General features: G+C 37.0%; 1 protein-coding gene across 3 annotated transcripts in view; it reads left to right on the top strand.

Annotated features, from left to right (window-relative positions):
* The first annotated feature begins 4,572 nt into the window (after positions 1 to 4,572).
* Positions 4,573 to 15,711, top strand: part of LOC135468894 (mitogen-activated protein kinase kinase kinase kinase 5-like) — a 35,505-nt gene continuing 24,366 nt past the window's right edge. For all 3 annotated transcript variants that reach the window (XM_064747358.1, XM_064747357.1, XM_064747356.1), the window contains exons 1-12: positions 4,573 to 4,767; positions 7,703 to 7,760; positions 9,007 to 9,097; positions 9,508 to 9,572; positions 10,122 to 10,225; positions 10,747 to 10,789; positions 10,927 to 10,999; positions 13,102 to 13,233; positions 13,716 to 13,778; positions 14,083 to 14,164; positions 14,655 to 14,768; positions 15,584 to 15,662. In XM_064747358.1, the coding sequence (XP_064603428.1) occupies positions 4,666 to 4,767; positions 7,703 to 7,760; positions 9,007 to 9,097; positions 9,508 to 9,572; positions 10,122 to 10,225; positions 10,747 to 10,789; positions 10,927 to 10,999; positions 13,102 to 13,233; positions 13,716 to 13,778; positions 14,083 to 14,164; positions 14,655 to 14,768; positions 15,584 to 15,662 (1,006 nt within the window). In that variant the 5' untranslated portion in view covers positions 4,573 to 4,665. The remainder of the gene's footprint in view (positions 4,768 to 7,702; positions 7,761 to 9,006; positions 9,098 to 9,507; positions 9,573 to 10,121; positions 10,226 to 10,746; positions 10,790 to 10,926; positions 11,000 to 13,101; positions 13,234 to 13,715; positions 13,779 to 14,082; positions 14,165 to 14,654; positions 14,769 to 15,583; positions 15,663 to 15,711) is intronic.

Raw genomic sequence — 15,711 nt, 5'->3', positions numbered from 1 at the left:
GCTCTTTTATGACTACGTGAGTTGTGGACGAATGTGGAACGTAAAAGAAAAAAGTATGGTTTAATGTGCTCAGTAATATTGGGTATCCTTCTCGTGTAATTGCGGATGGGGTCTGTTACGACCCAAACTGTCTGTATTATAAAGAGATGGCTTGTTCGAAATACACGACAGTTTAGCCGCACAAAAAAGTAACCAAAACCAGCAGATTTTATTTTACAACAATTTATTAGGTTTAACAAGAACAGATAACAAGACTTTTACAAATGCTAAAGTACTTAAGTTTAACAAGAAAGGATAGCAGTATCTGTACAAATACTAAAGTACTTACATGTACAACGGTGTCAAGTCCAAACGGACGCATATATTCCACAATATATACCACACAGGCATAAATGCTCAGAGGCAAATTCACAAGAGGGAAAATCCACAGTATAACTGAGTGTATGATGAAATATACACAAAATTCCACAGACAGGGTCCGTGTACTAATAAGCACTGTGTACACAAGAGCACAAATTAAATATACAAGTTCAAACTGAACAAGTGCTCGGTGGAGATATGATCTAACAAAACCAGAGGCTATAAAGACACCAAAATTCAGCACAAAAGGCCTACACACAGCGAAAGCATCAAAAACTCTCAATAACTCTCCTTTCTCTTCCTTTGACCTGCTTTCATAGGTCTGATATAGCCTGGTGGAATTGTCTAGAATAAGAAAATTCCTGAACACTTGATGTAAACAAACAGGCACCGAACTGAGCGTATTCTGGAACATTCTAAAGTAGAGGCAGACAGCAGGCCCTGAATTTAGCATATGTAAACAGTGGCAAGCTAAATTTAGAAGCTGACGGCAGTTGTGCACATAACAGGTCAAAACTGAATTGATCCCATTTTAAAAGCGAAAGTTAGCCCATCATCATCATTCCACATAACGCAGACACAGGGGAGATAACTCTGTAAGCTATAGGCCGACTCTTGTATATGCGAATATTGGCAATAATTTAGTTAAAATCGATGGATACAAGGATTAATATGACCATTGCTTCTATAAGGGAATGATAAGGTGACTTCCAGCTTCATCAGAAGTTGATTTACATAATTTATGCACGTTAGTAGTCCTGGTGTTTACCAAAGTGGGTCACTTGTATACATTTTTGCAAAATTGTAAAAATGCCTTATTCTTGTCAACATAATATACAAAAGTTACCATTCATGAGACGTTTCATTGCTTACTGGGTCGTCTGAATATCTCTCTGATAAATAGTTAAGTACGGTTTTCTTTGGAATGTTCCTTGTAAGCGGTTCCGTAAATAAAAGAAAACTAAACGAAAACGTGTTCTTCTGTGAGGTCTCCACTATAACAATAGATAATTAAATCATTTATACTGTGACATTATAATTTTTCTTACACAACGCTTTAAATTCCATACAGAATCAGACTGAATTACTATACTGAGTTACTATATCTTAGCGTAAAACACATTTGGTTATTGCATGTCGCGAAGTCACCGTTTCCTCATTGCATCAGATAATTACTAATACCTTATATATACTGCTTTGTGTTAGAACAAGTGCAATCGCCACGGCTTTATTCCCGTTACTTATTTTAAGTAATATATATGGGTCTACCATATATTGCCTTTGATTTGATCGAAATTATCTGCATTTGATGACAGCTTCGGTGGCCTAATGGTTAGAGCGTCTGCCTCAAAGTCGGAGACCCGGAGTAAAACCCGGGTCGTGTAACACCAAAGACTTAGAAAAATGATACTTGTTCCTGGCTCGCTGGGCGCTCAGCTCTTAGGCTTTAGAGGAAGGAAACAGGACTGGTGTCATTATAATGTGAATTAGTGGGGTGTCATGTCTGGTATCTTGGGCATGATACTCTAGTGGTGGCAGCACTTTATCGGCATGGACTCGAGCAGCCACATGAAGACACATTATATGTACACACAAATAAAGATTCTTCATCGTCATGTGATCGAAAAATTGTTACGTACGACGTTAAATTCCCAGCATTCATTCATTTATTCCGCATTATTTTGGTTTAATTATTTATTTATCGCTGGTGAACATAGCAATAGTAGAATTTATTAGATTATGTATGTGATTTAGCCAATTCCGACAATATGTTCCGTTGTTCTGGTACATGTACAGTGCTTCTACTGTACCATATCGGAGGAACTACGCGCATGCTTTATCCACTGGGCAATTGGTTCCCCAAAAAAATTCGTTTTGAATGTCCCATTCGAATTGTAGGCGAATGCTTGAATTTTAAAACCTCAAACTTTTTATATCTATATATATATATATATATATATATAAAGCCTATGTATGATTTATTTGATTGGTGTTTTACGCCGTACTCAAGAATATTTCACTTATACGACGGCGGCCAGCATTATGCTGGGTGGAAACCGGGCACAGCCCGGGGGGAACCCACGACCATCCGCAGGTTGCTGACAGACCTTCCCACTTACGGCCGGAGAGGAAGCCAGCATGAGCTGGACTTGAACTCACAGCGACCGCATTGGTGAGAGGCTCCTGGGTCATTACGCTGCGCTAGCGCGCTAACCGACTGAGCCACGGAGGTCCCGCCTATGTATGACTATGAATGTGATATGACAGGCTCATCGTTCTAAATACCACTGTTAGATTATTTATACATGGTTTTCGTAATCATTTGGGGATCTATACAAAGGATAATAGGATGGTAGGATGTGTGTCATATGACATACTGTATACCACCCACAGGGAAATTAAAGCTATTTGCCGAAATACATACCGTTACACGTAAATTACCATTACCCGAAGATCTTTTAAATTTCTAAAACATTATTTATTTATTTAGCATCTGTTTTCCTTCTTCTTTTTCTTTCCTTTGTTAGTATTATTATTACGTTTATATTTGTTGTTAATTTCCCGCCATAATCAAGTGTACTATTAAGGGTACACCTGGTTCAGTATGCCATATAATGATAATACGAGTGAGTGAGTGAGTGAGTGCTTGGGGGTTAACGTCATACTTAACAATTTTTCAGTCATATGACGACGAAATGATAATACGTCGCCTTGATACTAAATGATCCAATGTTGTATTTGGTAAATACATGTATAAGACCGCTTCGGTTGACTAATGGTTAGAGCGTCCGCTTCGAAGTTAGAAGGCAAGGGATCAAACCCGTTTAGGGTCATGCCAAGGACTTGGTAAAATGATACTTAAAATGGTACTTTTTTCGCTGCCTCTCTTGGCGCTTAGCACTGATAGGTGAGAGCAAGAAAACATGACTGGTTGGTCCGGTATCGGTAAAATATGACTGAGTTGGATGTCTTCGGCATAATACCTTAGTGGGGGAAGCAACTTTGGCGGCATGGATTCGCCCTGCCACAATGTGCACACACCTAATGACTCTTCGTCATCATATGACTGAAAGTACGACATAAAATCCCAAGCACACATACATATACATACATAAAATATTTCGTAATTTCTTGAATATGAGAACAAAAAACAATAATAAAAATAAAACATCGATGCAATGAGTAGGCCTATATGCTTACATGTACGTGGGTGTTGCTGTGTTCAGTGTGTTGTGCGTATTATATACAACATATTTTGGGGCCCACTGAAATCATGAATGGGTGTGTGTTTTGTATAGGCCTACACCTTGGCTGATTTACGTACGTCATATCTGTATTATGTCAGTCTCTCTCTTTAAAGTATTAAAGACCGGCGTGGCGTATAGGTATATTTAATCGTCCTCTCCGGTGACCTAATCGTTGCCCCAAAATCCGGAGACCTGGGTTCAAACCCGGCTCGGGTCATACCCAAGGCGTTAAATATGGTAGACCTACTTATTTATGCCTCAGTTGTCGCTAGGCACTGAGAGGTTAGAGCAACGGAAACAGGACTGGTTGGCCCGGTGTCAGTATATAACGTAACTGGGCGGTGTTTGATGTCGGTGTCTTCGGGCATGATCGATGCTTTAGAGGCGGTAGCACGCTTTGTCGGCATGGACTCGTCCTGCCACAGGAAGACTCAGTATATGTATAGGCCTACCGGTACTGTGTCTTCATTTGAAATATTCTTCAATAGGCCTACGACATAATACCCCAAGTAGGCCTATACATACATATAGGCCTGTACATACATGACGACGAGACGATATTGCACAGGTCCGATAGGCCTACTATAGCACGTGTTACTTGTGTATTTTATGATGGCCTTGGTTAAAATATTTTTTGTCGTTACGGCCTGAAAGGAGCAGCGCGTGTAGTCGCATGTAAGCGTACGCCTATTCATACATGACGATGCCACTATTATAAGAGCAACCCACATCGTTTTCATAATGCACGATACGCTTGACTTGTTAATATCAAAAGATCTCTTGTAAGTATGTGCGCATTGTAAGACTGTCTGCAGGCATTTTACCACAATGAGTAGGGAAAATAGACTTTCATAATTAACAATATATGCACAATGTTTGTTTTATCACATGACCTAAGAAAGGATGATTGTAGCTATCGCTGAGAGGAGTTTGTCCTCTCTACGCGCATGTCCGGAACTAACTCCAATGGAGGTTGAAATTTCAGAAACAGAATGTGAGAGTAATTCATAGAGATTACGTAGTTTCACAGACGCTGAAGTGCTGCTCTTCAGCGAAAATGTGTGCGGCAACATCCGTTGACATTTCTAGACGAAATCCACAAGACGATTTTGAACTTATTCAACGGGTCGGCAGTGGAACGTATGGCGATGTCTACAAGGTATCTGTTGTAAAATTTATGACAATCCACGGTAATGACACTGACGTTTCCACTTATCCGTCCGACTTTCGTGTTCTTGTTTTTCTTATTATTTTTTTATACTTTTTATTAATATAACCACGTGTCACATATGGCGAATTGACTACTATAATCATACAATGGCAATATATCAAGGCGCTATGGATAAAAGAAATGATTTGGAAAAACTGCGGGTCTGTTTAAAAAGAAAGAATGGAAATCTGTCATCAGCTGGCCATTGTTTAATTGTCAATGTTTTCTAGCAGTGATTGAGGTTTCCAAGATGGAGATATAGCTAAGATCACATATTTGGAGTTGGATGGTATCTTATCTGAATCAGCTATATAGAACTGGAGTCATCCACCATGAAAGTTGAAAGGATGATGACGTCTGCTGAGTCACTCAGTCATGTGAACTTTGGATATATTTAAATTGTATAATAAAAGCACCTGTCAGTCATAGATCATTTATTTCTACGAAGAACTTTACTTAGAAAGTGGCGAAAAAGTTCAGTCCTGTTCCAACTAATGTTTTTCTTTTCTGGAAGAAAACTGAGTTTTCTATAAATATATGAATGGTACCATACATGTTCCATTCAGCCGAGAGAAACCCTTCACCTTGTGATTATGAATTTTCTGTGTCTGACTAGATTCATTTTTTTCAGTTGTGAATGTCAGGTACAACTCATAGCATATCTGTGAGGACTGATATTACACATTACAGCAAAGTATTTAAATCCTCCTCTCACTGCCTAGATTTAATTCCTACCATTTCTTCTTTAGTTTCTAACATGTTTTGTAATCTGTGTATGGTCCATCAATCAAGTCAGATGTTTATGCAATAAACTGACTCCCATTACTGTTGAACTAGGGAACCCTTCCCTTAGAAATAAGCTGTCAATATGTAGTGTAAATCATCACATGTTTCCTGATTTGTGCAGAAAACAAAGGTGCATAATTGAAATTGACAGAATCGAAAATCCATTATGCTTTTAATACACCTGTAATATAAAGACAAACAGCGGTAAGAATATATGAGCCCTAGAATAGTTTGCCATCTTTAATTCTGGCATATATTAATACTTGTCCGTATTTCTAAACCAAGGGGTGGAGTAGACAAGATGAAGTAAGACAGCTCTTGTTTATGCCCAGTTTCATTCTGTTTTCACATATACTTATTACCGTAAAAGACATATATAAAATCTGGTCACATCTCCACAGATAAAAGTTCTCAACTTTCTGAGATTGGAGATTGACAGAAAGCGTCATATGGGTTCATTTTTACTTTTGAAGATGCATGGTAAGGATGTGTACATGCCTCAAAGTGACCAACAATGATTGACTGGTTGGAAAGACACATTTAGACACATATGGATAAACTGTAGCATTAAAACATAACCGTGAATACACCACCAGCCCAACTTGTCCAACATAAGGCTGATAGACAATTGAATTCAAATTACCTCAGCTGATTGTTTGCTATGACAATGTGATGTTTGCTGTAACATAGGTAGTCCTGATTCCGGAGCTTCACAATCTTAGCATTTGCATCCTCCAGGCTCAGGAACCTGGGTGGAAATGCTCATCCGAGCAAAGACGCTGAAGAGAAGATTTTAATGCAAACAGGCGTGCTTTGTGGAGATTGCAACTAACAGACGGAAACAAAACTTGGTACACCAGTGGTAATGTCCAAGAAGCACACTGACACAAAATCAACTCAAATTGCCAATGCTCTAGGGTTAGACAGAACTGGATACTTCATTTTTAAATCAAGTCGCAGAAAAGTAATCTTGATTGTGATCCACACTACATATTGACAGCTAAAAACTTGGGCATAATGGGAAACTTCCAGATGCTCTCTGATTTTTTGTGTCACGAAAACAGTAGTTGTTTCGTGTGGTGAAGTTGATTGATACCCTGCTGTAGATGCACTTGTGCTTTCTTACAGTACTGACATTCATCACAACTGAAGTCTTATAATCTGTTCTTTTTCTAATACAAATGGACGATTGTTGCCAATTCAAACAGACTACAATACAAACTTGTACACTGCATGGTTGTATCTAAAATACTGTGCATTGATGACTGATGTATGTTATCAGTGAATAAGAACTACATAATTGTGAATAGCAAAAATATATACATTATGGATTCATATCATTTCATCACTAAATTCTCTGACAAAAACAAAATATTACAGCATCTGTGGCCCTCATGTTGTAATGGTATCATGGATTAAAGATTGTGCATAACACCAAGTAAGACAGTTGTAGATGCACAGCTTGGTTGTAATTCCAGTTGTGTGTTGTGTACGTTTACTAGGGTAAAACGCCCACAAATGTCACATGACCAAATGATGTAAAGGTTTAATAACATGCTAGACAGGTAATTGACCCTCTTGCTAGATTTCCTTTCATCTTAGTGAATCCCAAAAAGATTGATTAACAGAATAGTTTCCATATATTTTATTATTTTTTTTTTTTTTCAGTCTTAAAACATTCTTCTTTTTATACTCTAGCCAGATTCCTTGTACAGGATTTCCTCTTTAATGTATATTACATCTAGTCTGATGTAAAAGGTGTCAAGTACTAAGACAGCTTTATTCATGGACATGGCATTGTTTAAATGTTTTCTTTTCTGAAATCTTTTCAAGTCTCAGGGTGACAGTAAACTAGGAATTATATTTAAATGAAGATATTCTTGTGTATTTGTGTGATATGCAGCTCAGTTTTGGTCAGAAATACATTTAACTTTTACATGTGAAAAAGGCAAAAAAAGCTCCAAAAAAAAATATGAATCGGCTAATAATCACTAGTAATTAATCACTTTGTAAGGTGTTCAAAATGTTATTAGCACATTGGCTATGAATGGTTCACCACGTTTAACCTACATTTACACTTCATGTTTCTGTATTTCAGGCTCGTAATCTGTGCACAGGTGAATATGCTGCAATCAAGGTTATCAAGCTTGAACCAGGTACATGTGAATTCTCATAAAGTAATCAGATAACGATGTTGCCATTTGTACACCTATTTGTTACCCAATACAACAAGAGGTTTTCTTCCTGTTCACTCGACCAACTCAGCCCAGTCCAGCCCAGACCTGAGTTATATATCTGGAACACACCAACATATACAAAGTAGCTGTAACATAAGCTAGCATGCTGGTTTCTTTATCATGTCTGTAGATAAGGATCAGGGTTAAGTATTATGGCCATGTGATGATCTTATATTACTTACTGTCAGTGAATGTAGGCAAGCAAACAGAGTAGAGCTATGATTTCACCTGTTTGTTAGACTGCCATAAACAGTGCACTGATTTTCACTGGGTCAGTTACTCAGTGAGTATCAGTGGATTACAATTTTTGCATTTTAATCGCTTTACATGCATATTTTAAGTGATTAAAATGCAAAAAACTGTGACACGCACACACACACACACACACACACACACACACACACACACACACAACAGAAAGGTTAAACAACAGAAAGGTAAAGATGATTTGAATCTCCAGTAAATGTACAGACATGATATGATAGGTGGTCACAGATACACATACATGTACATTAACAGTAGTCATGTACATGATATGATAGGTGGCCACAGATACACATACATGTACATTAACAGTAGTCATGTACATGATATGATAGGTGGCCACAGATACACATACATGTACATTAACAGTAGTCATGTACATGATATGATAGGTGGCCACAGATACACATTCACATACATGTACATTAACAGTAGTCATGTACATGATATGATAGGTGGCCACAGATACACATTCACATACATGTACATTAACAGTAGTCTGCACATACTGTACTAGTAAACAACAGAGTGTTTGAGAATCATTTGGTGAATTTACTAGTGTGTTTAATTTTTTTTGTTTGTTTTAAATGAAGTGTTAATTATTAACGTAACTAAAAGTTACGTTTTAAATTTATTCTCCGGTATTAAAGCATGTTTGAAGCAGAAGAAGGTCAAGATATTATCAAAGTGTTAGTCTTTTAATCATTAGGATACATCAAGTAAGGGTTCAAACCCGACCTTGGACAGGGACCTTGTACATTCCTCTGATCTCACTTCATATGAGTTCTGTGCTAGCATGGCTGTCCAACATTTGTTAAAGACCACTTGTCTTCTACAGGTAATAAGTAAAGTTTCTTTTTTATGTCTTGGAACAGTCTAAATCTTACGTTAACTGTTGCAGGAGATGACTTTGCTGTTATACAGCAAGAGATTGTGATGATGCGAGAATGCCGAAACCACAATATTGTAGCTTACTTCGGCAGTTACTTGAGGTATGTCAAAGTTGTGATACTTATATATATATATATGTTGATGAAGATGTAGACTAAATAGTGTAAACTGTTTGGTGGACAAACAGCAACACTTGGCTTTTGGAGTTGATTTTTACCTTGTTTTTTTTTTGTTTTTTTGGCTGTCTGTTAATAAAGCACATTTTGTATCAATGTTGATGATGTATTTCACTTCAAATACTTAATCAGTCGAAAAAGTCTTCTGAACTTTGGAAGACGCCGATTTTAAAGATTTGCTGATTTTAAAGATGGAATAGATTAGTGAATAAAGTTATATCTTTTCAAATAGTTAGAAAGATTAGGTATGGATTTGTATATGAAACTTGATGCATTTAGGATATTGTTTTATTACCAATACCTTTATATTGGCAAGGTTTACTTTGCTTTCACAGGAGGGATAAGCTATGGATTGCCATGGAATACTGTGGTGGAGGATCTATGCAAGATATATACCACAGTAAGCATGATAATAGTACATGTAATAACACATGTATGTGAAAAAGGTCTCCACCATTTACATGTAAATACGGTATTTACCCTAAAAGTTTACCCCCAAAAGAGGAGGTTTAAAGAGGCAAATTAAAGTCATGCAATATTATTTTAGTGTTGAAATTTACCTCTTTCCTGTACGGTATCATCTTATCTCTTCCGAACCAGAAGTCAGTTCTCCTATGATCAGAGTCATGCAAAATGATTGACTTCAGTCATGGATGATTGCAAAATGATTGACTTTAGTCATGGATGAAATTTTAGGATAAATATGGTACATGTAGGTCATAGAGGAAGTAAGGGGATATGATGAGCATTTACTTATGTGCTTCATCATGTGATAATATATATACATGTAATTACGCTATAGACTGTTTGTACTGTTACAGGTATGCTGAAGTAATAGATACAGCTGAATGTGTAATGCTAACTTTGCTAGGTTTGTGCTGACTTGGGAGAGAAAATGACTTGGGAGAGCAATATATTGACCTTTTTTTTTTCTTCTCCCTCTGTCTAGTCACAGGCCCTTTGTCAGAACCCCAGATTGCCTTTATCTGCAAGGAAACTCTAAACGGCCTAAGATATCTCCACAATAAAGGAAAGATGCACAGAGATATAAAGGTATATGTGTGCGTTGTGGTAAAGCATGTACTGCTGAACTTGTTCATACTATAGTATAGTATATTACACGAAGGCACTGTACCTGTCCGGGCTCAATTGTTCAAAAATGTGTCAGCTAATTTTGCTATTAAGTCATACTATATATTTTAAATTTTACACAGACTCAGTAGCCAATGCTTTCGTCCACAGTCAAAGCATAACAGGAACAGTTTTAGTTCATACATGTATTTAATATGAGAACTTAACAGTGAGAACTTCAATGCTCCAGTGCATATACCTTACCTTAGCAAATGAGTTTTTTTCCTGTTACCATGATGTTTACTTGCCTTTGTCATATTCTGATAAAATGGCACTGTTTAGGGTGTAAAGCAGCGGCATGTGTGAGATACAAGATTGTATAAAAGGAAAGCAGTGTATCTTCAGGACCTTCATATGAAATAATGTACCTTACCAGCAAACGTGAACAGCTTAGTTTGACTAATATGTATATGTATTGTTGGACAATTTTACTTATTTTGCAGGGAGCTAATATATTGCTTACAGACGAGGGAGATGTTAAATTAGGTAAGTAATGAATTTTTCATGCTTTCCATTTTTAATATTTTCTTAGTTTAGATATGTCATAATGGTTATACTTGTTATCCCTATATTGCCTTCTGTATATTTTTTTACTCAGTTTACTTTACATCTGTATCTTGCAGCTGATTTTGGCGTTTCTGCCCAAATAACTGCAACAATTTGCAAACGAAAGTCTTTCATTGGTACTCCGTATTGGTAAGTATGTTTTCATCTTCATTAACTTCTTTAAAGTTTTGTGAGAGCTTTTCATTTTGCCTCCTAGGCAAATAAGATTACTGGTGTAAATTGGAAACAACGAAGCATGCTAAGGTGTAAGATAATCAGCGGAATTTTCACAGTAAACTTTCATATGTAATCTTCTCAGAAGAAACACGACTGATTAGAACATTTCATTCCGTAAGTTTTTGTTTTACATAACTTCCATTGAAAAAACATGCAAGGCTGGATATATTCAGATTTGATATGACTACACTGAGTTTAAATAGTGAACATGTTTTGTGGCAATGACTTATTACATCTTGCATGCTTTTGCCTCCTCGCCAATACATAAATAAGGTATACTGTTGGTACCATTTCTTCAGAATAATAGACACCATTTATGACAGCTGGTTAAATCATTGGAATTATAGATTTTACCACTTCAGCTGTGGTAGCCTGATGCCTATAAAGTTCATGATAATGAGGAAAAAAGCGAAAAAAGATTGGCAGGAATTAACTGGGTTTAAACCACTGGGAGCTAGATACAATGTCCATTGGGGCTTGTGTGACAACCATTGAAAGGAAACACTGCTCTCAGATAGCAGTGCTGGGCTACATGAATAGCTGTCAAAGACAGCAATTCCATTGATTTCCAGATTAATTGTATGCTGAATAGCAGAAATAAGAACGAAAAATGGAAAGGAATGTACTGGATTTGAACCTGGAGAATGCCAGGTATCATATACAACGGGCCCAGTACTGAAGACTAGCATAGAGATTAGGTGGCATTGATTTTTTGCTGATTAACAAGAACAAAAGACAGAAAGAATACATTGTTGTGGTGCCTGGCTAAGAATAATAATATGATAATTTGAACGATTTCAAATTATGTGTCCCGCTAGGATAACATTTACCCACAATAAATAAATAGCCTAGAAAGGACCTAGAGCTATTAGTGGTATATTCTTGTACTGACAGAAAATAGTGTTAGTTTCTACAGGGTTAAACTTTCATTAATCTCCAATAGATGTCTTGAATTTACACTATTACTTCCTCTGAGAAATATAATGGTGACATTTTAGGAAATAATGCTTTGCGTTTTCAAGTTCCCATAGGACATTTTTCAGGGGAATTATAAAGCTGTGTATAATATTATTATAATGTCTGCATAGTAATTATCTTAACAATCTTTTATACATGTACATAAATTTATAATCAGTTTAATGAAGGCATCAGTATCTGTATTATCTTTATTCATAACCTATATGGTCTAATCCAAACAAATTATGTCATGTTAATTAACTCTGATCTGTATGTCAAGATCCTTTTCATCCAATCTGGCTCTTTACATTGTAATGCTTCACTTGATAGGAAAACGATTTCAGTAGATATTATGAATGTACCACATTATGTAAATATTGCTTGCCATTATGAGATAGGCCAATCAAATTACTCCCATCTGCTTGTGCTATTGCTTTAACATTTGAAGCCATTTATAATCTAACAGGAAGTGTACAGTGGAGAGAACGTTGTCATTTTCACTTGATAGACTGTATCAATCTTTGCTTTGTTTGCTTGTATGTGAATGAGAATAACAACAGATACTAGACGAAAATTGTTGGTTTGTGACATAATTTAAAGAGTGTGGCTGAAAATGGGGTATCTTGTCTGCCTCAATTTAAGTCAGATTTGAATCTGTGTAGTCTGTTTTTCATTCCTGCCTTTGCAAAGGTGATTTGTTTATTTATTTATTTATTTGATTGGCCTTTAATGCGGTATTGAAGAATATTTCACTTAGACGATGACGAGCAGCATTATGATGTGGATGAAACCAGGGAGAGCCCAGGGAAAACCGACGACTATCTACAGGTTGCTGGTAGACCTTTCCACGTACGGCTGAGAGGAAGTCAGCATGACCTCACAGTATCCGCATTGGTGAGAGGCTCACAGGTCATTGCGCCATGCTGGCACGCTTTAACCACATGTGCCACGGAGGCCCCCAAAGTGATTCATGGGTGAACTGTTAATGTAGTACACACATATTACAAGTTCAATGAGCCAGGTGTAATTGGCTAAGATGGTTTGGTTTCCGTTGTCAGGATGGCCCCTGAGGTTGCCGCGGTGGAGAGGAAGGGTGGTTACAACCAACAATGTGATATTTGGGCTGTTGGCATCACAGCCATAGAGTTTGCTGAGTTACAACCTCCAATGTTTGATCTACATCCTATGAGGTACCACCGTCTTTCATTGCACAGTGTTTGTGTTGTATTCATGTACACATTGTTCTTCTGTGGTGCTCTTCTGTAGTCAGTGTATGACCTACTTTGTTAGAATGTAATCTGGTTTCAGATGAAATACTTTAGGTATTGTAGCTTTTTACTTTCTTTTTTTTTTCCTTAATTTATGAACCTTGGCATGAGTGTTAAAAGTGGTTGTTCTCTATCTACCAGGATATATGAGAAGCTGGCTCAGTCTCATCCTGGGCAAGGGAATCCATGGGATTTCCCTGCCACCACTGCCTTCAGAGGCAACCACACGGTGGCAATAACTAAGATTAATGACATAAAATAAAAGCATTTGCTGATATTTGTAACATCAATCCTGCAGGCAGTTCAGTTTGATAAAGCTTTGCCTTAGATTGTTCATTGATCCATACTCATCCCATGATGATGTCATTATACCCTGTGATGAAATACCATCTGTCTGGTTTCAGAGCTCTGTTTATTATGTCAAAAAGTGGCTTCAAGCCGCCACAGTTGAAGGACAGAAACAAATGGTGAGAGGCTGTGACATTTCTTGTCATGGTTGTATTGGATGATATTTTGATTTGATTTGATCCATATTACATACACATGTACAGATTTGACGAGTCAATATTTATTCACTCATTTATACAGTTCTTCTTTTATATATTTTCCACATTGAGATTTACATTTGGTTAAAGGCTATCGAATACAGAGTGTCTTTTTTTCATTTGGAGTACAGTTGTCGTTCTGAAATGGGGCCATGAATGTTATGCATGGAGATACACTATACATTTTATGCCCAACACAAATTTCTAATTATTGTTTTCCTTTCAGGTCTGCAGAGTTTCAAAATTTTGTCAAAGTAGCTTTAACCAAAAATCCCAAAAAGAGACCAACAGCTGAAAGGCTACAGGAGGTGAGCCAAGCTTGTTATTTTAAGTCTGTAATGCATAAATGTGTATTTCAAAATACATGTGACAACAACAGATTGACGTCCCAAAGACCAATGCCAAAGTTGTAGCTTTACAGCACTGTAGGCTTGATCAGCCAGTTTTACCATGGTGCTTGTATATAAAGTGTGAGACATCTGCTAAATTATGTTTCTATATGGGTTCGTTATATTGAAAAAAAAATTTATATTTTGTGGATAATTTTATGAAGCATGAGAACTGTCATGTTACAATATAGGCAAATAGCCATGAAGTAATCAGGATGCCATTTTGTATTGGGATGTCACTTTGTTGTCGTAAGGAAATCACTCCAAAACTGTATTGTTTCATGTATGTAAAGGCAGTTTCATTACAGTTTATGTTGATTTCACTCTCTATGTTTTCATTTTAACTTTATTACATGTACATGTGAGTGTTTTTATGGCATTTAACGACAAGCGCTCTCGTGTGTTTTAGCATCCATTCTTCCATGGACCACTGGGTCGTCATTTAACCAAGGAGCTATTGGAGAAAGCATACAACCCTGTCGAAGTCCAGTATTCAGAGCCTGGAGAAAATGAAGAGGAAGGCGTAGGTTTATTTTTGGACTGCACCAAGTGTTGAACCTTTTTGTGTGTGGAAATATATGGCATTGAATATTATCACCTGTCCCTACATCATCTGTGATTTTCCATTGTCGTTGGCTCATCACAGCTATATTACTGCTCAGGCTGACGTCATTTTTCTTTATGATGCTGCGTTCCATGGCACATCATTGTGAAGTCATGCTATACCAGCACTGTCTGCAGTCGACATAGCTAGGAAGATTTTTTTCTTAGCCCTGCTTTATATATACACGAGACTGGTTTTCTGTTCTATAAATATGGTAGGTACAAAATCGTTACCCCCGTGTTGAGAACAGTATATGCGGATTTAAACCCTGGGGGTAAAATTGTAGCCCTTCGCCTGTTACTTAAGGTTAAAATTTCACACCCAGAGTATAAATCCTCATATACCCTTCTCAACATGCAGATAGCTTGTAATGGTTAATCTTGTAACTTTAATTTAAGCTGATTATTCATTCATAGAGTTGGAGGTTTCACTTCACAAGTTTTTAGCTGTACGTTATTATCTTATAGCCTCTGGCATGTCACATGATCCATCATTCATTGAATCCTGTATTGCAGAAAATATAACGAAAACAAAAAAAGCAAAGATAAAATTAGAGTGTCTCAAAGTGCACACTATTTTTTGAAAGATTGAAAGGACTTCCTTGTTAAGAAGTTTTGATATTGTGTTTTTTTGCCATCTGCCATTCTCTTTAAAACGTGGCTATAATGCAAGATGACATTACCTTGCTAAATTAGCGCTTGTTTATATATGCTTGAGTTTCTGTATTTATACAGTTATTACAAGATGTCCCGAGAAGGATCTCATCAAAGCGGTCTGCCCAACACAAAGAGAGGTCTAAGTCAGAAATCAACAGTATGTTTCTTTCTGTGATATTATCACTTTGACTACACTTGCTCTTATT

This window comes from Liolophura sinensis, chromosome 6, assembly GCF_032854445.1.
Source record: "Liolophura sinensis isolate JHLJ2023 chromosome 6, CUHK_Ljap_v2, whole genome shotgun sequence".
In the NCBI taxonomy this organism is placed as follows: domain Eukaryota; kingdom Metazoa; phylum Mollusca; class Polyplacophora; order Chitonida; family Chitonidae; genus Liolophura; species Liolophura sinensis.
Note: the sequence above shows the minus strand (reverse complement) of the source record. Positions and strands in the feature narration are given on the sequence as shown.